The sequence below is a fragment of the Rhipicephalus microplus genome, chromosome 2 (genome assembly GCF_043290135.1).
Source record: "Rhipicephalus microplus isolate Deutch F79 chromosome 2, USDA_Rmic, whole genome shotgun sequence".
NCBI classification, from domain to species: domain Eukaryota; kingdom Metazoa; phylum Arthropoda; class Arachnida; order Ixodida; family Ixodidae; genus Rhipicephalus; species Rhipicephalus microplus.
The window spans coordinates 299,323,940-299,349,875 of NC_134701.1; the positions used below are offsets into that span (position 1 = coordinate 299,323,940).

Sequence of the window (25,936 nt, forward strand, 5' to 3'; positions counted from 1 at the left end):
GTCAGACTAGAAACAGAAATGAGGGAAAATTTCATATGCTTGAAACACAAGATAAAGAAAGAAGCACAGGAAAAGAACATCGCATGATGCTCTTCTCCTCTGCTTTTTTTTTTCTTGTGGTGCTATACTTTCCCTCACAATGATGTACTAACTAGCCCAGCAAACGGTACTTCTAGAAACAGGTACCTTACAATCTAGGCACTGCAGCAGTTCTGTAAACAGACGGCATGTCTTTTTGCACTCTTGACACAAGCCAACCAACCTGTGTTGGGGTCGATACGAAACAGCCTGCGGGCCCAGGCCTCCACAATGGAAAAGCTTAGCTGTGCATTGATGCCGGTGTCCTCATCGTAGGCAGCCACCACCAGCGGCTGGCTTCCCTGGAGCACTGCACTGCCAGCAGGGGCAGCCTCGCTCACGGTGCCTCGGTACAACAGTTGTCGGAAGCGTGGCGCATGGTCATTGCAGTCCAGCACCTCAACAGTCACCCGAGCCAAGGCACTGGCACCAGCCAGGTTAGTTGCACGCACCATGAGCCGGTGCACCGCCACTCGCTCAAAGTCTAGGGCCGCCTCCCCTGTGGTGAGCACACCGGTCACAGGGTCCAACCGGAAGTGGGTGGAAGCACCTTCCAGCTGGAAAAAGACTGACGAGCTGCTGTGCACATTCAGTGCCAGCAGGAACACTCCGGCTGGCTCATTTTCGGCTGCCTCTATGGTCTGCTCGACGGGCACAAAGTGAGGCGGTGCATTGTCGGCAGGTACGACCACTACATGCACCGTACATGTGGCATTCAGGGGTGGTTCTCCGTGGTCTACAGCACGCACGGTGAGAAAAAATTCGGGTTCGGTCTGCTGCGACAGCTCCCGGGAAAGGGTCAACAGGCCCAGGGTGGAGTCGAGGGAAAACAAGGAGCCCATGCTTCCTGCAGCAAAAACAACAAGCCTTCTTAAGAAAGGAGACCACTGATGTTATGAAAAGCATTTCAGCATCTAGCCCACAACAAAAGGGTTGACAAGACCAGCACTATATGCCAGCAATGTATAAAACGGTCATACAGGTCATCTCAGACACCCTTGCGGAAACTGCAAGAGGAAAGCTTCAGTACTTGCACTGCTCCTTCATAGCAAGAACACTAAGCAAATGACACAAAAAATAATACAACTTGTGCACCTATATGCAAGTGCACCATTTAATGAAGGAAATAAATGATCTCTCCTGCAAGCCACGAATGACTTGCCAAAAAGGGACAAACAAAATCATTTCCTGATAAGTTTCAGCCAGTTCTTACCTTGCACTGTTCATCATATTAGATGTTGAATGACACAACTGTGGTTAGAAGACTTTTCATATGAGCACTACACTCTAATAGTGCTTTTCTTCGGTGGCTATCACTTGCTTCTCATCTAAAGTAGTGTGCTAGATGCTGAAATGAAATACCAACACGCCCAAACTTACACGCTTTCATTTTTCCACAGCCAATTGTCGACTTCCTTCAGTAATCGTGTTTTCGCACCTCTTGCGTGAAAAGAGGCTTTTTTCGTCTGGATTGAATGGAGGAGGACTCGCGTGCCTCCAGCCCTCCTCGGCGCAGTCAAATACATAGACGAGGCAGAAGTGCATCTCACCAAAGAATTTTCATTTCACTATGCACCATTGCATACCATTAATGTGTCCAATAATGAAAAAACAATTCCTAAAAGTTCTTTTCGTTTAGTTTATGTGTGCATTTAAAAGTAAAGTGGTGAATGTCTGTGTGTGCTCATGCCGAACACAATCTAAGGGAGAAAGCATGCACAACACATCTTGTCAAACACACTTTATACCTACCCTTCCTACCCACTGCCCAGGACAACAATGATCACAGCATCAGCTGTGGTGCCATCTCTTGTCCTTATGGATGACGTCTCTTCCCCTCTATCTCTCTCTCTCTCTCAACACATGGTGAACGTTATACTTCCTGTCTATTATAATGGCATTATGTGAATTTGTTATGTATGCGTTGAGAAACAAGGAAGGCAATGTCATAACCATTATGAATAAGATAGCCGAGGTGGTAGAGGAGTTCCACCGAGAGAAGAAAGGAAAGCCCTATAAGGAATGCAAGGATGCAAAGTCACTGGTGGGAATAAGATAACAACAGACCTCCGAAAAGACGGTGAAGAAACAGCGTTAAAAGAACTGGCCACCTTATATACCAAAGTGGTCTCTTGACTGGAAGGGTACCAGAATCTTAGAAGAACGCCAGCATCCTTTTAATCCATAAGAAAGAAAACGTCAAGGACTTGAAAAATTACAGGGAAATCAACTTCCTGTCCGTTCTTTAGAAACTATTTAAAAAAATAATAGCTCATAGAATTAAGGCAACATTAGGCACATAGTCAAACAAGAACTGACTGGGCTCCAGCTTAAGCTTGCCTCTAGCCCTCGCCAGTACATAGCCAATACGCCGTCTTGCTAACCAAACGTTTTTAGAATCCACCTCGTCGACTACGCGCATTCGTCACGATGACGGTTTGTCGAGTTTGTCACCATCTTCCGCAAGATCCTAAGGTCGTTGTCGGTTGCTTCCGCCCAATGAGCCACTTGTCCTCCTTGCCCGATGCCCAGTCGTCTTCATCATCTTCAGCCTAGCCAGGTTAAGCCTAACTCGTCACCGGCCGCTGTACCATGCTGTCTGACCCAACTAATGACAGGGTGCTCCATGACAGTTGTGTGGGCCACTGCCGTCTTGACATGAGGTCAAAGAGCTGTTGGCCTATTGGAAACTTCTGTGATGAAGTGCGGCAAGTTCGGGACAACTCACTCGGGTTTCCTGAGGTTGATATCCACTTCCTGGGTTTCTTGCACAGACAGCCTCCAGAAACGGGCACCAACTGCTTCCAACGCTGTAGTGACGCTAACTTCATTAGTCTTCACTGATCGGAACTCCACAGAGCAGCAGAGTTGCTTTCTCAAGTACTTTCCACCACATCTCAGGTCACGTGCCACGAGCTTTCCTCCAAACGATTCCGTACATGAGCGTGCTGGGTATGCACACTATCGCAAAGGGGGCCTCACACCCCATCCCCGCATTACACCATTTGGCATGTGCCTCATGCCCATTTACTTATGACACTATCGCCAATTGATTCCAGACTGGGCAACAGTGCAGGCACCTTTGACGAAGCTCTCGAGAAATGATAAATGTTGGCCTTCGGGCCAAAAGCTGGAGGTCACACTGTGTCACCTCACAAAGTTGCTGGCTAACATGGCTGAACTGCAGCTACCAGAGTTGATCATTTCAAAAGTTTAAACAGACGCAAGCGACCTGGGTCTAGGAGCAATTTTGCTTTGAGAGCAAAGAAGTGGCATCCGATCAATAGCGATCATGAGCCATTATACTGGCGGAGAGGAACTACCCAGTAACTGAAAAGTAGTGGCTCACAATAGTGTTCACTCTACGCAAGATTACATCAGCGGAGTTGCACTTGTTATTGAGACGGACCGCATGGAGCTAACATTCTTGAGGCGCTTAAACGAACCAAGTGGCCGCCTGGTTCATTGGGCATTGCTGCCGCAGCGTTACGACTTCACTGTACACTACCGCAAGGGTAGAAACAATGCCACAGTTAACGCATTAACACGTGCATGCTCCGGTGTGGCACGAGGCAAGTCAAGAAACTAATCTGAAACGGACTCAAAGCAAGACACTAGAGCCAACGAAAACAGAAACGTTGGTTCAGGGCAAAAGCGTGAACCTTATCAGCGCTGTCGTTAGCAGAGGAATTGTTTTCAGAAGATGGGAGCTGTTTGATGCTCAGCAGAAAGATACGTTTTCTGAAGAGGTGTTCAACAGGCTCCAAAAGCCAGGTGACCACGCAGTGCCGCTGGTATTGCTGTTAGTGCAGAGCGCTCAGCAATATTGTGTGCATGTTCGATTCATATCAGCTGGATTCTAATGGCATTCTGCTGTAATGCATAGCATCTGCGATGACACAACAAAACGAAACTCACATGTAGAAGACCTAACACGGGTAACACAGCGAGCCTAATTCGCAATGGTGTGCTGACTCAACTAAGTCAAATCAAAGGTTTAATGAGCCTTTCATACCGTGTTGGGCGCCAGTATGGCAACCTCGCCACTCACCGTAAAAAAGATCATTGCGGGTTTAGGCTTAGCGAGCCACAGGGCAGTGTCTACCGTTGCCTGCTCACGTGAAGCACATCGCTCCACATGCGCTCAATTAGCAAAGTGTTTAGCGTAGCAAGATAAAACACACAGTGCTCAATCTAACAAAAACACACAAGCACTTATTCTTTTTGGTGGCACCCCAAACACTGTACAACGTCCACTCCCTGAACGCAGGAAACATAGGCTCCCACACGCGGACGCACACCAAAAGAGGAAACCACGAGCACGTCACAGCCGGCAATGGCGAGTGCTGACATGCGGTTGGGAAAAGTCCCTTGCGGCTATGCTGGCACTCCCATGATGTCCACTGGGCCTGGTTGCTAGAGTAAGGGCAGATCTCGTACGCGTAGGCCTCGGGCAAGTGCGGCTCCGCGTGTTACGACCACGCTCGAGCACTAGGAACAGCTGTTCAACTTATCGCACAGAAGCGAAAGTAGCACTCGTCATGGGCCACTATTCCATGCTGTCTGTCTCAACTCCATGACAGTGGTGTTGGCCACTGTTGTCTTGACATGAAGTCGAAGAGCTGTTGGCCCGCTGAGCATGCCTAGGCACCCAGGCAGGCTACAGTCTGACAATTCCCAAAGGTGATGCGGACAAAAGAAAACACGTGCCTACCATGCGCCGTCCGAGGAAAAAGAGAACCTTCCTGGCAAAGTGACTTGCCGACTCTCACAGCCCGAGATCATAAGTTGCGTCCAGGAGCGGTGCTGTCACATGAGGACGGGAGAAGGAAAGATGATGATGTTTGATGTTTTGTGATGCAAGGGCCATTTCATGGCCAAAGAGCACCAGTTATATCTTTTTAGAGATATGGACAATGATTGTGGTAAGCAGCTGTATAAAGGCCTCAAAATTCCTCGCCCTAAAGAGGGTAAAAACATATAAGTAATAAAATCATGAACATGCCATGAAAAGTGTGTGGTGTTAATGAATGACAAAAGTTGGTGATAATAAAAACGATGGTGCACATGTATGACATTAGCACTTGTGCCTCCATCGTTCACACCCTTGCGTCCAAGGGCCATCAGGCAAGTGCTTTGTTGAGAGTAGCCACCGCAGCGGAGACCTCTCTAGAGAGGTCGTGCTACAGTATGCCCAGGTAGATGATGAACTTCTCTCAGAAAAGCTAACAATGATTTATGTGAAAAAAGTGGTTCCCTACCGATGAACATTGCAGCATGAAGTGGTATCTGTTATCGGTAGGGTAATGGAAAGCGTTGTCTTCTCAGCGTGTCTAGATCTTTACACTGGATTAGAATGTGAAGTACGGTGAGTGCTTCTCCACATTTATCATACAAAGGGTGGATCCCCCCGGACAAAAGAAATGAATGTGTTGTGTCTGTATGTCATGTCCCATTCTTGACCTTGTAAGGATTACTTCTGTGTGGCGTGATTTTGATACTGGCGGCCAATGACCAAGTTGTGACTTGATGAGATGCAATTTATTATCTGTGTGTGTTTTCCTGTCCTCTGCCAATAGCCCCTGAGCTTTCGTTTTAGAAAAGGTTTCAAATCGAGTGCAGAAATTGGTATCAATGTATTAGAATCAATTTTGTTGGCGAACCAAGCTAGCTGCTCCACCAGAACGCTGCCTTGAATTTCGCGGTGTCCTGGCACCCGGCAGACTACAACATGCTGCTTAAATGAGTATACTGTGCCCAAAAACGAATAAAGCGAGACAAAGACAGGGTTTTTGTACTTTTTAAGAGTTTTCAGAGCTTTTACTACGCTTAGGGAATTGTGAGGACTCGAATTGGCGAGCGCGCGCCACACCACGCTCTTGAATGAAACGGACGCAGCAGACACGGTCGGTACAAACCAAAAAACACATACATACTGTGGGGAGCAGGTGCGCCCAGCCTCCCTTTCCCTTTTAGGGCAGCGCACGCGCCTGGTTGCGGGGACCCCTTCCCCCACGGCCGGCGCGTGCGATTCCCCCTTTCCCGGCGCCAGGAACAGGTTCCCCTCTCCCTCAGCGAGGAAAGGTACCATTCTCGTCAGGGAAAGGGAAATCGGGTCGGGGAATAAAACGAGCGGGCAAACGGTCGCTCGCTCTCTCTGACACCAGCGACCATCCCAGGAGGACGAACCCGCAACCCCTCCTGCGAGCCGAGGACGTCCACGACCGAGGTGTAAGCGTCAACACCTTTGTTATCTGTAGTATCTCCCCGCGACAGTGACGCGCGATTGCTAACGCTTGGCAATAAAGTGTTTGTTGTTGATCTGGCCAGTTGCCTTATTCGCCCGAACCCGTAGTAGTAGCTGCAATGAGGCAAGCTACGGTTGGGGGACGTTAATCGTGCACGGAACGACTGTGTGCGGCTGAAACATTAGCTATAGGCTTCTGCGTCAGCCGTACATAGGCCAGCCCCTACATCTGGCGCCCAACGTAACGAATTTGGCAACGCGGCTAGTTCTGTGGACGCGAGCAAGTACCGGCGCTCTTCCACACGTAGGATAACAGGCATGTCGGAATTCCAAGATTTGTCAATGTTGTCTGATGTCGCGTCGCAGAGTGGCGATCCTTTGGCTAACGCGGGGGTACTGTTAGGACTTTCCGACAGCGTAGAGCTTGGTCGTTTCACGCGGGATGATCAGGAGGGTGCAGAGACCGCGTTAGCAGAGAGTAGGCCTACGACGGAGAGCGGCCCGCATGGCGCTCCGGCATCTCGCGACGCGAACAGAGAGGCGCCGCCACAAGTTACGACACGCGCCTCAACTATAGGCGAGTCTTCGGGCAACAGTTTGCCCTCGAGCGAGGTACTCTTACAGAATGCGCTGTCAGTTATGCAGAGCCTCGCGAGCGCCCTGCAGAACACAGCGCAGGCCCCCGTGCAAAATGTGCGACCACGTGTCAAGGTAGACGTTCCGACCTACACGGGTTACCACGACTGCAAGAGCGCCAACGAGTATCTCGACCGGTTGCTCCATTATCAGCAGGCGACGGGTCTTTCTGATGCCGAACTTCTCGAGCGCGTGGTCCCGGTGTCGCTCTCGGAGCAAGCGGCTCGGTGGTTCCGACTAACCGGACATCGCGCCCGTACGGTAGAAGAGTTCCGCGAAAGCTTTCGCGGCGAATTCCTACCGGCTAATTATGAGTGGCGTTTGCGGAGGGAGTTGGAGCTGCGCACCCAGCATCCGGACGAATCCTTGCTGGAATACGTACGGGCGATGGACGAATTGTATCGTCTCGCGAACCCTCACGCCACCAACGCGGAAAAGGTCGAGCGTGTTACCCGACAGGCGCACCCGACTTTCGCGGCGCACTTCAGGGGATGCAGGTTCGCAGACCTCGAAGAGCTCGCCACCGAGGCGAAGCGCATACAAGGGGACATCCTCGCAGCGCGTTCGTATCGCCCCCCTCCGCCCGCCGCGCAGTCAATCGAGCCTCGCTGTGCATGGAACGGCGGCGCAGTGACTTCAGAAGCGTTTAGGGGTAACGCATCAGCATCGTTCGCTGATGAGCACGTGCCACGCGGTTGGGAGCTGTCAAACCGCGCTTTAGACCCCTACGCTTACGCGCTCCGTACGGCCCACGCCGCCCCTGCGCGTGACATTCCAAGGCAGGAGCACGTGGTTGACGCGAGGCCTAACGAGCGGCGCAATCCAGAGCGAGGACCACCTGATCGAGGCGAGTCACGAGCGAACCGGCGTGGTGTCCGCGGTCCTTGCTATCGGTGCGGCGCGCCAGGGCACATCGCTCGCGAATGCGACCGCACGCCGGGTCAGGAGCAAACGCGCGGTTCGGGAAACGGACGGCGCCGCCGGTGATTCACATGGGACCCCGCGCGGCGATTAGTAATCCTACCGATGCGTTCGGATCACTTGCACCGTCGGTCTGTCGCGCAGGTGATGCCGTAGACTCGCCCGCGCCGCTAATCGAGTTAACGATAGCTCGGAAAAAGTTCGTAGCACTTTTGGATACTGGGGCAAGCGCTTCTTTATTCGGTGACGATGTGTTGCACCATCTCCGCGAGAACAACATCCGCTTGAGGCAAAGCAACACCATCTTCCGTCTAGCTACGGGCACAGCACAATCGAGCGGCGCGGCTAGGCTAGTGATCCGCTGGGACAGACGCGTGAGGCGACAACGGTTCGTGCATCTTCCAGGGCTGTCAATGTCTCTAATCCTGGGTCGAGACTTCCTCGCTAAGTCGGGTATTGTCATTGACATTGCAAACGGTGGTTACCGAGAGCGCGACGGAGACGCGCTGAAGCTTTTCTCGAAGGCCTCCGCATTGACAAAAGCATGCCAATCGCAGGGAGAGGCGCGAGTACGCGAGGAGGAAAGCGCGCCGAGAAAGCGAGTAAACGCCCCGCCGGAGCAATGTGCTGCGCTGCAGGAAAGGGGAGTGCACCCGCTTTTGGTACAGGCACAGAGCCTACTGGAAGGGGAACGAGCGCAGCTGTCGTCGCTGTTGTACGAATATGACGCGATGTTTACTGACTGTCCCGGCCGCACTACGCTGGTTAAGCATAGAATTGACACGGGTGATGCACGCCCTTGGAAATGCAATCCCCGACCAATCAGCTTAGCTAAGCGGAAAGCACTAGACGCCGCCTTGGACGAACTCATCGAAACAGGCGTAGTTGAGAGGTCAAACAGCCCATGGGGTTTCCCGGTAGTTCTAGTTCCAAAGAAAGATGATACGTATCGCCTTTGTGTAGACTACCGCAGGCTGAATGAAGTTACGAAGAAGGACGCGTATCCTCTTCCCTCCATTTCATCGTTAGTATCCAATCTAGGCGGGGCGAAGTACTTCACAACGCTCGATGCTAGCCGCGGATATTTTCAGGTTGAGATGGACGAGCGGGATAAAGAGAAGTCAGCTTTCACGTGCCACAGAGGACTTTTCCAATTCAGGAGAATGTCGTTTGGCCTGGTGGGCGCTCCCGCTACGTATCAGAGGCTAATGGACCGTGTTTTGGGAGATGCAAAGTGGCAGCACGCACTCGCATATCTAGACGACATAGTGGTTTACTCGAAAACGTTCGAAGAGCACTTGCGCCACTTGAGAGACGTTCTAGAACGGCTGAGGTCTGCGGGCATCACTTTGAACCCAAACAAAGCTCAGATAGCGGCGACCCGAATAACATTATTGGGATTTACGCTTGACGAGGGTCGCATTTTGCCGGATAAGGGTAAGCTTGAAGCGATAGTGAGCTATCCATCGCCGAACAATGTCGGTGAGCTGAGGCGCTTTTTGGGGATGGTGAATTTTTATCGCCAATTCATTCCAGATTGCGCGGCAGTGCAGGCGCCTTTAACGAAGCTCTTGAGGAATGGTGAGCGTTGGGCTTGGAGCCGAGAGCAAGAGGCCGCACTGCGTCGCCTCACGAAGTTGCTGGCCAACACGGCTCAGCTGCAGCTACCCGATTTGAACAGGGAGTTTGTTATTCACACCGATGCAAGCGACCTAGGCTTAGGAGCAATTTTGCTTCAGGAGCATGGAGGTTCCCTCCGACCGATTGCGTTCGCGAGCCGTACGTTGACACCGGCGGAGAGGAACTACTCAGTAACCGAGAAAGAGTGTCTGGCGATAGTTTTTGCTCTCCGTAAGTTTGACTTTTACATAGACGGAGTTGCGTTTGTGATTGAGACGGACCACATGGCGCTCACGTGGTTGAGGCGTTTGAACGAACCAAGTGGCCGATTGGCGCGTTGGGCATTGTTGCTGCAGCGTTATGACTTCACCGTCCGCTACCGCAAGGGTAAGAACAATGCCGCGGCCGACGCACTATCGCGTGCTCCAGTTCGACACGAGGCAAGTCACGCGACTAATTCGGAACGAACTGAGAGCGAGACACTCGCGCTAACGCAAACAGCGGAGCAAACGTTAGTTCGAGCTAAGAGCGTGAACCACGTAGAGGCTGTCGTTAGCGCAGGGATTGTTTTCAGCAGAAGGGAGCTGTTAGAAGCTCAGCAGAAAGATCCATTTTGTCGAAAGGTGTTCGACGGGCTCCGGGAGCCGGGTGGTAGTGAGGCCACCGCGCACAAGGGGGCAGCTGGTATTGCTGTCGGTGCGGAGCGCTCGGCAACAGCTGGTAGTGCTGTGAGCGCGCTGGATTCATATCTGCTAGATTCTGACGGCGTCCTGCTGAGGTACATTCCATCCGACGATGACACAAGTGAGTCATTTAAAGTCGTGATACCGCGCGCGTTGAGAGGAGCGCTTCTTCGCTACTTTCATGACTCGTGCATTGGTGGGCATGCGAGCGGCCCTAAGACTTACGCTAAGTTGTGTCGCCTCGCTACCTGGCCAGGTATGAAGCGGGATGTGATTCGCTACGCCCGTTCATGTCGTGTGTGCCAAAGCGTCAAGCCGCGAGGAGGACGTCCGCCCGGCCTCATGCAACCGATTAACAGTCAGACTCCCTGGCAAATCGCAGCGTGTGACGTAATGGGCCCGTACCCCTCAACTCCTAGCAGAAATAAGTTCTTGCTGGTGATCACGGATCACTTCACTAAATGGGTAGAACTGTTTCCCCTTAGGAAGCTGACGGCTCGAGTGATTTTAGAGAAGTTGATGGAGGTTTTTACCAGGTTCGGGTTCCCCGAGCAGTTGATTACAGACAACGCGTCTTATTTCACTGCGAAGGTGTTTGTTGACACGTGCGCCGCGTTGGGCATTAAGCACAAGAAAACAACCACCTACCATGCTCAGTCGAACCCCACGGAGCGAGTCAATCGCAACATCAAGCACATGCTTGTCGCGTTCTCTGAAAGACATAAGGACTGGGATACCTATCTTCCAGAGATCGGTTTTGCATTGCGATCGACCGTAAACCGATCGACTGGGTATGCGCCTTCTTCTCTAAACCTGGGGAGAGAACTGCCGAATCCGATGGAGACCGTACTCGCGGACCGCAGTGGAGTGCCAGTGGCGACATCAGCACGCGCTGAATACGCAACGCAGCTGCGCGAGAAGCTAGCGGAAGCTTTACATAAAGCTCGACATAATCTCAGCACTGCTAGGGCACAGCAGAAGGCGCAGTATGACCGCACGCGTAGGAACGTACACTACGAAGTGGGCGATCTGGTGATGCGGCGCCATCATGTTCTCAGTAATGCTAGCAAACAGTTTGCTGCCTCGCTGGCACCGAAATGGTCCGGGCCGTACCGAGTGCGAGAGAAAGTTTCTTCGCTCGTGTATCGACTCGCGAACATGAAAGGCAAACCGAGCGGCGGACCGGTGCATGTATGTGACTTGAAACGCTACATAGCACGGGAGGCGCATGAGGACTACGGTCAGTCCCCCTCCAAGCCGCGCGCGGCGGGTGAGATGGCTCGACACCGGGTCAGGAGCCCAGAACCGCGCTACTTCCTGCGTAACAGGCGGAGGCAACTATGCACGGTAGGCCGCGTTTGATATGTTCGACGCGGGGTGCAAGGGTTAGCGCGCAACACATGTGCGATTGTTAACCTGTCGTTCTTTATCTGTATCACTCTCACCGAACAGATGGAGCGCCATTGGGAACAGCACCGCCGGAACAGCAAGGAGAGGAGACCACCTCCTTACGGCCAGCCCCCACCCCCACCAACGTCCACATGGCAGCCCTACCCCACTGCGGCCCGGCCGCGAACGCCGAGGCAGAGCCACTCGAGCCGCCGCCACCGAGGTGGTCCGCGCGCGCTGCCGCCTGGTCACCAACCCTCGGCTTCGCCGTCACCATCACGACCCGCCGGTTCACAGGGAACGAGACCAGGGTCCCAACGCGGTGAGCCGACCGCATCGCCTCACGGCCGCAACCACCGAGACGTGGCAACCTGGACCAGCCAGGATGGAGGCGACCCTCCGGTGTCTTACGTCTCCTCGAGGCCCTGGCGCCGGCAGGAAAGGGCCCGAGTTGGGGTCGCCCCAGCGCACCTGTATCGCCCTTTTCAGGGGCGCACGGTAGAGGACGCGGACCGGAGGGCTAACGGGGCTTGCCTTCCAGTGCCCGCAGGGACGCGGTTCTGCGAGTGCGGCGCCGTGGTGATCCATAACTCCCACGAATTGGGGAAATTACACCGGCACCGCACCCAGGCTACCCAACCATCCAGCCGCGAATCATCCCAGGAGCGCTCCGGCGCCGCGGTTCGGGCCATGCTGGCGCGGGCGGCCCAGGAGGCGGACTTCGCGCAGTGGCTGCTGAGAGTTGCCTCAGGCCACGCGTCCAGCGAGAGTCCGCCTGCGCCGCTATCAATAACGGCTACCGTAGAGCGGGAGGCGGCGGGGCCGGGAGAGACATTGGTGGCGGCTGCATTGACACCGGAGGTGGCGTCAATGACCTTGGAGGCGGGTGAGAGAGCGGTGGGGGCTCCGGCGGTGCCCGCGGCAGACACCGAACGGTCCGAGGGCATGGACGTAGACCAGGCCCTTCTGGCCTATCTAGAGGACGAATAAAACGAATTATTCCCTCTTTGCAGTCTCTGTCGTTCGGGGGCCTTCTTAAGGGGGGAGGGATGTGGGGAGCAGGTGCGCCCAGCCTCCCTTTCCCTTTTAGGGCAGCGCACGCGCCTGGTTGCGGGGACCCCTTCCCCCACGGCCGGCGCGTGCGATTCCCCCTTTCCCGGCGCCAGGAACAGGTTCCCCTCTCCCTCAGCGAGGAAAGGTACCATTCTCGTCAGGGAAAGGGAAATCGGGTCGGGGAATAAAACGAGCGGGCAAACGGTCGCTCGCTCTCTCTGACACCAGCGACCATCCCAGGAGGACGAACCCGCAACCCCTCCTGCGAGCCGAGGACGTCCACGACCGAGGTGTAAGCGTCAACACCTTTGTTATCTGTAGTATCTCCCCGCGACAGTGACGCGCGATTGCTAACGCTTGGCAATAAAGTGTTTGTTGTTGATCTGGCCAGTTGCCTTATTCGCCCGAACCCGTAGTAGTAGCTGCAATGAGGCAAGCTACGGTTGGGGGACGTTAATCGTGCACGGAACGACTGTGTGCGGCTGAAACATTAGCTATAGGCTTCTGCGTCAGCCGTACATAGGCCAGCCCCTACAATACGTTTATTTAACTAATTTACATCGATAATATCGTCCACCGAATCGTTACATCAATTGTAATTAACATGCTACTATACAAACAACATAACACAGTAACACACTGAACACACAATAACATACCCAAGGCGGCATCGCCAACGCTTGACTTACCACGAGGGCCCCCGATGCGCAGACCAGCGGTGCCCCGCGCCAAGGACCCATGCTAAAGACAAACGTTCGCGGCAACCGCCACGCGCACAAGAGAACTCGCTCAACTTTCGCCCGCCACCAAGGCCTGCCTTTCGCCAGGGGTCACTGCCGGTGCGACCACTCTACCAACAGTGGTACTAAATGCGAACACAACCCTATCTATTGTCCGGCGGTTGTCACCCCCGAAAGACGGCTTCTGTGCGAGATACATGCGCCACGCGGAGCAAACAACTTTACAGGAGGCTTCAGCACCCCCACATTTTTTTTTTAACCTTAAATCAAACCATATCCCGAAAACAAAAAAATCAGCTACACAAGCTTTAACAAAAAAATGACATCACATGTCCATAATGTCCTTGCACCACGACACCGCCACTGGTCGACACTGCTGTACTGTCCGGCTCGACTTCACCTCAGTACCGGCCCCGCAACAGCAACGTTGCCTAACGCGACGAACCGTCGCTAGCGCCGACATGTCTTCCAGTTGCGACCAGCACTCACGAGGGCGCCGGACTGCAGGCAGTTGCCCAGGTCCGGGGCATCTCCATCGCCCGACCTCGTGACCGCATTCCTAGCCAGCGACGCTCACGATGTGCAGAAGACAGCCGGCCGTGAATGACATCTCTCCCGTTGAATACATAAAAAAAAACTCGAAAAAAGGGAGAAGGGCCTAGGAAAGGGAGCTTGGGGCTTTTCGCCCACCTGATATGATGGTGAGTACGACTAGCTAGTACATCGGCGGCGGCCGAGACACCCATCATAAATAAAATAAATGTCACTTTTTTCAAGTCGTGCATTGCAAGATAAAAAAAAAAATAAGGGAAGCAGAACGCAACGCTTCAACGCCACAATCCACATAGTTGTGCCACAAGTGACAGGTGGCTGCGCAGAGCCTTAGGCCTAATGAGTCGCTCGGCAACAACCGGCATCCACCCAGCACCAAGCCTAGGCGTAGCAGAGGCAGCCGCAAGGAGACATCCACACAGTGTGGTGGCCCTATCGCTCGCGGCACACAGCAGCTTACCGAGCGATCGGCGTCCGCCGTCCCGGGCGGTGCCAAATGCCGCCTCGGCGTCAAGCCGCAATACCAGACAGCAACGACACCCGGCTCCCTGAGCCCAAAGAGATAGAAGAAGCTATTTATAGAAAATCGGACCACCCAGGAGGCTTCCGTATTCACTCGCTTCGGGCCTGGCCAACAAACCACGTGCTCTAGGCCTTGCTCACCCCGGGATGCAGACCACATGGCTCTCGTCCCAATTCAACAACGGTTTTGAAAACTAACACAACAAAAAAAAAAACACTTGCAAGCAGAAAAAAATAAAAACTCAACCTTCCGACAAGTTCCAACACGTCACAAAACCAATCTTCTCGCTTCTCAACAAAGCACACCGCCGACGCTAGCAATGAGAAGTCCCCCCTAGGCCTACTCCACCCCGGCTCTAACAAAAGCTTGTACCGAACCACAAAAACTGTCGTCCGATACTCCAAGAACGTCACGTTGGGCACCAGTGTGGGGTTTCGAATTGGTGAGCGCGCGCCACGCCACGCTCTTGACTGAAACGGACACAGCAGACACGGTCGGTACAAACCAAACAATACATACATACATTTATTTAACTAATTTTCGACGATATCGTCTGCCAAATCATCACATCAATTGTAATTAACACGCTACCATACAAACAACATAACACAGTAACACACCAAACACACAATAACATACCCAAGGCAGCGTCGCCAACACTTGACTTACCACGAGGGCTCCTGACGCGCAGGCCCACGGTGCCTCGCCCTGAGGACCCACGCTAGAGACAGCTGTTCGCGGCAACTGCCACGCGCAGAAAAGAGCTCGCTCAACTCTACCCACGCTAGAGACAACTGTTCGCGGCAACTGCCACGCGCAGAAAAGAGCTCGCTCAACTCTCGCCCGCCACCAAGGCCTTCCTTCCACCAGGGGTCACCGTTGGCGCCACCACTCTACCAACAGTGGTACTCGACACAAACACAACGCCACCTATCATCCGGTGGTTGTCACCCCCGAAATACGACTTCTGTGCGAGATACGTGCGCTACGCGGCTCAAACAACTTTACAGGGGGCATCAGCACCCTCTACAAAATTTGTATATATTGTTGCCTTCTGTAGTTTTATTTGTTTAATGAGTTTAACGGCAGCAAGTATCGCATAAGCTTTGCCGGTGAAAATGCTTGAATCAGAATGCAGAAAGATGGCTTCCAAAAAGGATGGGCCGACGGCTGCGTACGAGACAAAAGTGTCAGACTTTTGAAGCATCCAGAAAGAATTCAGGACGTGTATTTCTGTTGTAGTTCTAGGAAGTATGTCTGGATATGTGCAATTGGTGCATGCTTCCTAACCTCCAAGGAAGACATGTCGCAATCTATCGCCTGCAATTGCCACGGTGGTAGGCATAGAACGGGAGCCATCAAACATTGTTGAAGTGGTACGCCGGTTTCCTTCGCTAGGCCTCTCACACAGTGAGTAGGGCTGTCTCATAGAAGGCCGTTTCTCAAACACAGCAAGGCTTGACATGTCATTAATTGTGGAATGCGATAGGTGATTCTTGTCTGCATTTACATTAAGATATTATTAGAAAAACATGTAACATCTCTGTAGGTGGAGCGAACATGCGTTCGATTCTACATACAGGCTTTCCCCGGGGCTAGTGCGAAAAGCATCCGTAGAGAAACGGATGCCTAGATGATGAACAGGGTCAAGCATTTTAAGGGCAGTATGTGTCGCAGACTGATATGCTATTGCCCCATGATCTAGGCAGGTACGTACAAGGCTATTATTAAAATTCATTAAACACTTCTTGTTGCTTCCCCACGTAGTGCATGACAACACTTTTACAATGTTCATAGCTTTTATGCACTTCTTTTTTAAATATTTGATGTGTGGTAGGAAAGTTAGCTTGGTGTTCAAAATTAGGCCTAAGAATTTGTGCTCAGGAAAGACATTGCCCATGCAGTTGAATATCGTGTTTCAAATGAATGCCTCTCTTTCTGGAGAACAAGATACACGTGCTTTTCTGCGCATTCAGTCGGAACTCGTTTTCTTCTGCCCAATTGGAGACTTTGTTCAAACCAAGCTGAACCTGCCACTCGCACATAGCCAGATTACAAAACTTAAAACCAAGCTGGACGTCGTTGACATATGTACAATAAAACATATTGCGAGGAATGAACAAGCACAAAGAATTCATTTTGATAATAAAAAGTGTGCAACTGAGTACACCACCTTGCGGCACGCCTGTTTCTTGGACAAATGTTTGAGAAAGAACGCTGCCAACTCGAACGCGAAATGTCCGGTTTGACAAGTAACTTTCAATTAGAGTAAACATTCTGCCACGCACGCCATAGTGGGACAAGTCTTTTAACATTCCAAAGCGCCATGTTGTATCATAAGCCTTTTCGAGGTCGAGGAACACAGAAAGAAAGTATTGCTTGTGGACGAAAGCATCTCTGATCTGTGCCTCGATACCAACAAGGTGGTCGGTGGTGAACCTACTCTCTCAAAACCTGCACTGGAATCGGTCGAACAAATTGTTCGTTTCAAGGAAATGTACAAGTCTCCAGTTTATCATTTTTTCGAGAAGTTTGCACAGGCAGCTTGTAAGCGCAATAGGCCTATAACTCGAAACTGAAGAAGGGTTCTTGCCCTGTTTCAAAATGGGAATAACAATAGCCTCTTTCTAGGAAGTAGGGATAGCGCCAGAGAATCAGATAGCATTATACAAATAAAGCAAGGTTTTTTTGCTTTCGATTGGTAGGCTTTTTAACATTTCGTAAACCACACGTTCAGAAACTGGAGCGGAATCACTGCAGCAGTTCAGTGATGTTTGGAGCTCAGCTAGGCTGAAAGCTTGGTTGTACATGCACGCCTCGTATTTTCTACATTTGTGTTCAAGCTTCTGCTTTTCTGTTTTTGTTCTGTATTTTTGGAAAGCATCAGTATAGTATGATGAGCTGGACACCCGTTCTAAGTGTGCTCCGAGGATGTTGGCCTGTTCTTCCAAGGTGTCACCCTGTGTGTTTACAAGTGGGAGTGTGTGTAGTTGTCTTCCAGCTACCGTACCAACCATGTTGCAGACTTTTTCCTCCTGTGTATATGAATTGATCCCTGATAATAACTTCCGCCAACTTTCTCTTCTGGCCTGCCGACGCGTTCTCCTGGCCTGAGACTTAATTTTCTTAAAGATGTCAAGATTTTCAGCTGTCGGTGAGTTCCGAAACAGCCTCCATGCTTTGTTTAGATGATTGCGCGCATTTCGGCAGTCAGAGTTTCACCATGGCACACGTCGTTTTCCAGGGTGTCCATTCGTTTATGGGATGCATCTGGTTGCCGCATCAATCAGAAACGTCGTGAAGTAGCTGAAAGCCGCATCAATGCTTAAAGTGCATAAGTCTGCCAACTTAAATGAGTGATGGTATAAAACTGTTCTCAGTCGCCTTTGCCTAATAGCCATTTGGGAACCTGTGGCGAGCATTCAGTTGATGTAGGTGTGCTCAAAACAATGGGAAAATGGTCACTTCCGATGGGATTAGTGATGACTTTCCAGTGAAGTAGAGGCACAAGCAATGGAGATACTATGCCTAGGTCTATAGAGGAATAGGTATTGTTAGCGAGATTATAATAGGTTGGTTCTTTTCGATTCAGGAGACACGCGCTGGAAGAGAGAAAAAACTGCTCAATCAGTCGACCTCGGGCATCACAACGAGTCGCCCCATAGCCTGCTATGCGCATTCAGGTCTCCAAGGAGAACAAAAAGTTCTGGAAGTTCAGCAATTAAGGACTGTAAGTCATGTTTTTGTAGGTGATAGCTCGGAGGTACATAAAGAGTGCAAATTGTGATCAGTTTGTCGGAAAGCATAGTTCGAGTAGACACTGCCTCAAGGGATGTTTAGAGTTGAAAGTGTGTGCATGCAATCTCTTGATTCATTATGATGGCAACACCTCCGGATGATGTCACGGCATCTTCACGGTCCTTTAGGAAAAGAGTGTATTTACGTAAAAAGTTGGTGTGTTTTGGATTCAAGTGCGTTTATTGTACACACAGCACTTTTGGTGAGTGTTCATGAGAAAGTTCTTGGACGTCACCAAGGTTCCTGAGAAGGCCCCTGACATTCCTTTGTATAATTTGAGTGTTCATGGTGAAAGTAATGCGGTGCTGTGTGCACGAAGAGCAAGTGGCTGTTTAGGCGGGAAGTTTGATTTTAAGTAACAGGGCCGTCACCAGGCCCCGTTATCTGCTTTTTTTGTTTTCTTCACACGCTCTAAGGAGCCACGCTGCTCTTTCGGCACCAAGGACACCGACGTACCCATTGTCTCCTCGGAGGCACTGGATGCCCTCACGTGCAAGCTAGTTGTTCGAATTTTGAACATCGCCTGGTGAGGCGAGGCCTTGAAACCTGAGGACCCTGGAGTTTCCGGTCTTTGTTAGGGAGTAGGCGGAGTAGTCTGGACTACAGCCGCCTTGGGGGCAGGTGCCACAACCGCCGGCTCAGTATGTGCGGGCCAAGGGAGTGGCGAGGGCTGGTGTGGCGATGCCCCCTGACACACCGCATCAGCATATGTTGAGCCATAGAATAGCAAGACTCTTTTTCTTGCGTCCTTAAAAAAAATGTTTTCTTTCACCTTCAGCATTATTATCTCGTTTTCTTTCTTCCAGTATAGACATGAACGTGAATATGCAGCATGTTTTCCGTCGCAGTTTACACAGTGCCACTACTGTTTGCAGTTCTCAGACACGTGGCCCAGGGCTCCACATTGTGCACAGGTCAGGTGACCAAGACAGCTTTCAGAGCCACGGCCATATCTCTGACATAGGAAGCAACGACGGGGGTTTGGTATGTATGGCCTGAGAGATGTCTTCGTGTACTCTGTTTGAATAGTTTCTGGCAATCTACTAGAAGCAAACGTGAGTACAGTGGCGTACCAACTCCTTGACGAGTGGAGGGGCAAGGTCACCTGATTCGTTCTCACACAATATATATATATATATATATATACACATATATGCAGGGAAAAACGACGAATGACCGCGCGAAAATGTTTATTTCTTCCACAGTTTCTGCAGGACAGCCTTCCTTCATCATGAAATGCAGGGTACACCCAAAAACGAACTTTTTAAATGGATGAGTACGGTGGGGGCCCCCAACACGTGCTTAACTATTATCGTCATAGATATGGCATATACCGTGTCACTATCAATAAACATAGGTACATGTGCCATATAGTTATGACTTTATGAAAACAATTGCAAGCAAGACATAGTTTTCTACAACAAAGCATGGGGTATGTGCAGAAACATGCAAACAGACAGTGCTGGGCTATATACTAAGGTTGTCACGTCTATATATCATTGTGGGAGATGTACACGGAGGATTCGTGTAACATTCGTGCAAGCGCCTATTACATCACATCACTTTGCGAGTATGGCAGTGATTTTTTATGCATACCCTCACAGCTTTCTGCATAAATACAATTAGTTCATTCTTGCCGAGAAAGAGAGATGAATGAGCAGTGCTGCACGAGTGGGCTTACTTAAGTCTACTTAGTGCAAAACACCATGGACTTTACCATCTCCCTGTTTCGTGGGATCAAGTTTCAGGGAAAGATCATAAGCTGAGCTTCCCGCTGCTTGATTCCACTGTTTTACTCAACGCCACTTTGAAAGCTGCTGCCACCGTTACAAGGTACCATAAGCAAAACTGATCACTGATTTGGTTGATCGGAGACTGAAGCGCAAACCTTTCTTTTTCTTCCTCTTTCAGTATGGCAGAACCAAACATTGAAAAGAATTCATCACACTCATAGGCTCACAGCAGCTTCAAAGGAGTAGTGATGATGCTATTCCTTTAATACGGAAAAAAATTATTTTTGTGAAGCAGCAAATGCTTTCATTAGTCTATAAAAACTTTGCTCATTCCCATCTGTAGCTGCATCAGCCAGCCAGGCACAGCAGAATAGAAGCATGAGCCAGTGATGTAATCTTATAGGTCCCTGTTCAGGGCTAGCCTGCTCTGCAGTGCTACAGCACAAAGCTCGAGAGCGTTGTTTAGCGGTCGACACCGCAAAAAGTCTACTAGAAAATCTTCACAGCAGAATGGTTAGAAATATTTCATTATATGTAACATTTTCTTGTAATATATTGATACCCTCGTAACAATATAACTGAGTGATTACTGTGGTCAAAGAAAACATCGCCTCAGTTCTTTGTTTCCCTATCGTGCAGCCAACATTGGCCACTGTTGGAAGTGGGGGGGGCTCAGACCCCTTACCTCATCTTGGTAGAGGGCTCGCCCCCCCCCTTGCCCCCCGGCTGATATGCCTATGCGTATTAGGTGTTTGGTCGGTGTTTCCTTGTTGCCTCTTCTGATGATAATTCTCTGTGCATCTGTCACACTTTGGCTCTTCCCCTCCAAAAGTTCAGTCTTGTTCAGGTCAAGTAAGTCCGTGTCGGATACCACTCCGCGAGTTGTGTTCATTGATCTGTGTGGTGTTACGGTTATCGGTATGTCACCGAAAGCTGTGAGACGGTCTAGTTTTTCAAATTGTTCTTTGTCTTGAATTTCGACGAGAAGGTCTCCACTAGCCATTTTGGTAACCTTGTATCCAGCACCAAGAGTTTCAGTAAGACATCTAGCAACTACGAAGGGAGAGAGGGTCCTGGCTTGCTTTCCAGGTTTCTCAGTGGATGACATAAAAGTGAGAAAATGTTTCGATTGGCCTGTTGAAAAAGTTTATGTCATCGGTGCGTACCGGCTTCAAGCCGGTACGATCGGTAAGTAAGGGGAATGCTCTATGCATGCCAGTTTTATATTTATTCAGCAGCGTTGCCGACCACCCACCATGGAGCCCAATGAGGGGACGCTGCAAGTTTGCAGATGCTGAAAGCTTGCAGACATTAGCCATACAACACTGATATAACCCAATGCGCCTAGGCCAAAGTAGGCTGTTTACACAGGCTTGACCCTTGCCACCGCAAAAACTGGAAGTAAACAAAAGGGAGAAGTAGACAGGAAAGATAAAAAAGTGAGAAAGACGAAGATGTAGTGAGAGGGAGGTAGGAAAACGTGACTGCCGATTTCCCCTGCGTGAGTCAGCCCAGGGGTCCCGTCTACACGAAGCCGAGGCCAAGGGGGCCTTAAAGGTCCTATAACCCGGCGTCAGCTCAACCCCCAGGATCCCCTTTTCCCCGGACACGGCAAAGCCACGCATGGCTAGGCGTGGGAGGGAGTCGAAACTCCACCATTAGCTCAGGTCCGTGGTGTCGCTACACACCAAACGCCTACTTGTGCAGACGCCCCTGCAGGGGGGCGGAGGAAAGAGTAGCAGCACGATGAAAATGCCCATGAAATGGTCGCGGGCGCGCCTCACATCCCCAAATCGTCCGCAGTACTGAGGAGTCAGCCAGCGATATAATTTGTTGTTTTTGATGAAGCACATTACAGCTTTCCTTCAACATGTCCCCTAGTGTGATTGTCTTGCCCATAAAGTAGAGTTGAGCCTACCCACCACTTTAAGCAGAAAGCTAGGTTGCTATCTGCATGGCCTAAGTGCCCTATGTTTCAATGTATGTGATGATCAATTGCGAGTATACGAAGAGTTGTCCCATGGTGATCTTCGTCACAATGTTAAAAATGCTGATAAGCATAACTTTTAAGAGCGGGTCCAATGTGTCAGTACGACGTATACAGTCGGTTCGAGGCGCGTCTGTGATGGTCGCAACAAATGAGGCGCACTATTGCTAAATAAAGCATAATCGTATTTTAAGTTATCGCTGACTTGTGAATACAGAACGAGTGTGAAAATTTAAGTAGCAAGATTTTCGGCAGCCGTGACCTTGCGACGTGCAAGCAGCAGACAACATTATGCTCCTCAGCTGTGCTGTCGCAGAGCCAAAATTTTGTTTAAATGCCATATTGCTTTTTTTTTTCGCAATTATTTTTGCCGATTCGGCAGGCGGAAAAAACATTTTATAACACTTCTACTAGAGATGTGCCCGAGCTCCAATTTCGCGGCTCGGTCTCGCCTTGGCCCGATGCTTGCCGGAGGTAGGCCAGCCCGGCCAGATGACACATAGAGGATTGGCTGCCCAGGCCTGGCCCGACGTGTTATACCCAGGGCTCAGCCCAACTCGACTCGATCAACAATGCAATAACACACATGATTTCATAGTTTTTAGCGTATACTATTGAAAATATATAAACACTAAAACTTATTTATAAAATATTTGACAGTACTTTGAATTCTAATACATATACGTGCTGTTCCGTCAGGCCTTAGTGTTAAACGCCGTGAATTTCAGCTACATAACCCATATATGCCCAAACTTGAAAAATAGCAAAACAAATGATTTTTGCACAGAAAGTGTAATTTTACCTTTAAAAGGAAGAACACAAATTAACAAGAACCATTCCGAAGATCATCTATATCTTTATCTTCATTCAGGCTTTTCACCAGGCCCGATCTCAGTCCAATAGAAAAACAAGGAAACCTAAGCCCGGCCCAGGCTCGAGGTGAAAAGACGTCGGGCTGTCCGAGCCGATCTCGCGAGCGGGGCTCAAGCTTTCAGACTACCCGAAACTCGTGCACACCTCTAACATTGCTTTCAGTGAAGACGTTTTGGAATCGGACAGAAAAAAGACTACAGAAACTAAAAATGTGATTTTCGAAAAAACTTAATTCACTTATGCTCCCATTGAGAATGTATCCTTAATTCTCCCTGGTTATAACTGACCCATTCAGTATTTACATAGAAGTCTGTTATAACGGTACTCTGGATTCACATACTCCATTTACAACAGACCAAAATCCTCTTCACTATGAAGGGCTGTTGGAATGAAGTTATACTGTACTGCGCTTCAGTGGAACAGTGTGAGCTGCCTGCGAGCATGGTTTAGTTCACGTGTGAGAACATAGCAGATGTCACTTGCACGCGAAAAGGCCAAACTTGTCAAACTTGTCAAGGGTTCTAAAGGAACTTGTTGTTGGGCTAGTTGGTAGAGCATTTCGAAAAGTTAATTCGAGAGCGTGTGTGTTTGATGCATGGGTGTCTGTGTGTGTAAGTGATCGTGTCAAGTTTTCGCGCTCGAATTAACTTTTTGAAATTGTCAAGGGTTGTTAGTACAGTGCAGTCCACTTATAACGATATCGAGAAAACCTAAAAATATGATCATTATAACCGGTGATCGTTATATCTGGACTGCCTCCAAAAAATCGTCGCCGGACGTACCTTTTGTAGCTCCAGGCTTCATTTCGCTATTTTCACCAATTAATAAATATTGTAGATAGTAGGATGTCAAAAACAAGACTTTATTTCTTACTCCGAAGAACGCATCACGGGTTCGGGTGCGCTACAATTATCAAGCAGCAACACCACCTTCCGCCCCTGACTGGCGCCAACGGCCTTTCGCTTCGTCGGCGCCATAGAGGGTTGTCTCTGCTCCGCTCTAGACGTTGCTCGCGCGATCGCTGAGGAAGAGAGACTGACCGACCGCGGGGTGGGAGCAGTGGGAGGAAGAAAGCACAGCCAGAGGTACACAGCCGGAATGCCAACGAGGCCCCGCCCCGATGCCGCCGCGGCGCTTTGCTTTTCGCATTTTTTTTTTTAAATTCTCTCAGCCTCTCCGCGGTCGACGCACGGCGAGGCGCAAAACGCGACACAGCTCGCGCCATCTGTAGCGCGTCGCGCCAACTCGCGATGCTCTCCTCGGCTTTTTGAACGGCCGGGACGCGCTGCCGGCGCTGTGCTGCAGTGGCGGCAGGTACTCGCCTACGCTAACTTTTCGTCTTGTCTCGGCATAGTTCGTTTCAGAGGAACTTATCAATCTAAATGTTACGATTATTCTGAATGAAACATGCCGTCCACGGCAAACTTTTCATCGTTGTATCCGATATGCGGTGGATAACATATCGTTATATATGGTTTTTTTCCCCATAGCCCCAATGCATAAAATGAGACTGTTAAGTCGACCCATCGTTATAACCGATATATCATTATATGTGGTATCGTTATAAGTGGACTGCACTGTACTTTTAATACTATAACATGAAAAAATTACCACCATCTTCACAAAGTGAATGATGTTAGAGGAAAAACTCGCGTTTGGGCGATCTGGTGCCTTAGCTTGCTAAACATTTCGCAACTGGCGCTATACACTCAAACCTCGTTATAACAAAGTTGAAGGGGAGCCACAATTATTTGGTTATATCAGTTATTTCGTTATATTGTTATATTGATTATAACAGTTTGTGGCAATGTATGCTCAGATGAGCGCACACCTATCAGCATGCAAAAAAGGAAACCGCCGCGCCGTTCGATGTACCGCTACGCGACGGAAAATAAACACAGCCGAATCTCATTAGTTCAAACACGTTCAATTCGAACTTTCGGTTCATTTGAACTTATGCTGAGGTCTTGTCAAAGCTATCTGTATTCCAATGGGCGAAAACCCCCTGTAATTGGAACCCGCAGGCACTTGGGACACTTAATTCGAACATTCCATGCTCCGAAAATGCTCTCAGCACCATGCCCGATCCCTAGCGGCACCTCTCAAGGCTGCGCGCAAAGAAGAAAAAGAAGAAAAGGAAAGAAAAAAAAAGACTGTGGTGGTTTGTTTGCTTTTTCTCAAATGCCGATCTGCGATGCGCCTGTGCCACGCTTCTCCCTTTTCCGTCTCTGCATGTAGAGACCCTTCTCCTTTTAAGGCTGCGCGTGGAGAGAAAAAAAGAAAAAAAGAAAGCTATCGCGGAGAGTCTTCCTTTCTCGGTGCAGTAAGTAGCAGCGGAGACGCAGTCGTTGCCGTCATATTTAAGGAGCATAAGTGAAAGGGAAATTGCTTTGCACCGCAGCGCCGCTTCTCGGTCATGGGACCCACTGAACGCTTCCTCAATCCTCTCCGCTGGCTGTGTGAAGAAGGACGGCTCTCCCGCCCGAGCATGGCGCGGCTGTAAGGTCAGCGCAGTAGTTTGAAAAAGCCGCGCCAAATGAGCGTCAAACTCTGCAGAAAATGATGTACTTAACACACTACGATCGTTTTTTTATTTTTGATAGGCTGTTTGATTGAATAATTTAGTGCATTATATCCATTTACCGGTCAATTTTACTTCGTTACAACCAGGTTTAAAATGCATGGTTCTCAATGGAGCTCTCAAGGGGAATTTAATTTACTTTGTTATACCCATTATTTCGTTAGCCGAGTACCTTAACCACTAGACCCCCGCGGTGAGGCAACGAGGTTTGAGTGTACTAGGAACATGAAAAAGAGGGGAGGAAAGAGACGTCCCTTCTTTTTCATGTTTCTAGGGTAAAGCCAGTTACAAAATGTTCAGCAAGATGTTAAGGAGCTTGCCTGGAGGTGCATGAGACAATTCTTGGAAAGACCATTTCAGCAGGAAAGCTTGTTAACGAGCCAGCGCATGATGTGTACATTGAAGGCAGCATTTCTGGGCACGTTCTACGGTCAGCACTGCAGACTGTCAGCCGTGTCGATTGGCCATTAGCCACCTGCACCTTTATGACCTACTGGCCACTGCCTTGAGTCAAATGCCTAA

At 50.1% G+C, this 25,936-nt stretch overlaps 1 protein-coding gene across 7 annotated transcripts in view; it reads right to left on the reverse strand.

Annotated features, from left to right (window-relative positions):
* Positions 1-25,936, reverse strand: part of LOC119178697 (fat-like cadherin-related tumor suppressor homolog) — an 812,220-nt gene that overhangs the window by 639,607 nt on the left and 146,677 nt on the right. For all 7 annotated transcript variants that reach the window (XR_012888480.1, XM_075882464.1, XM_075882456.1 and 4 more), the window contains exon 11: positions 263-925. Coding sequence is in view for 6 of the 7 variants with exons in the window: in XM_075882464.1 (XP_075738579.1) it covers positions 263-925 (663 nt within the window). In the remaining variant the exon portion in view is untranslated. The remainder of the gene's footprint in view (positions 1-262; positions 926-25,936) is intronic.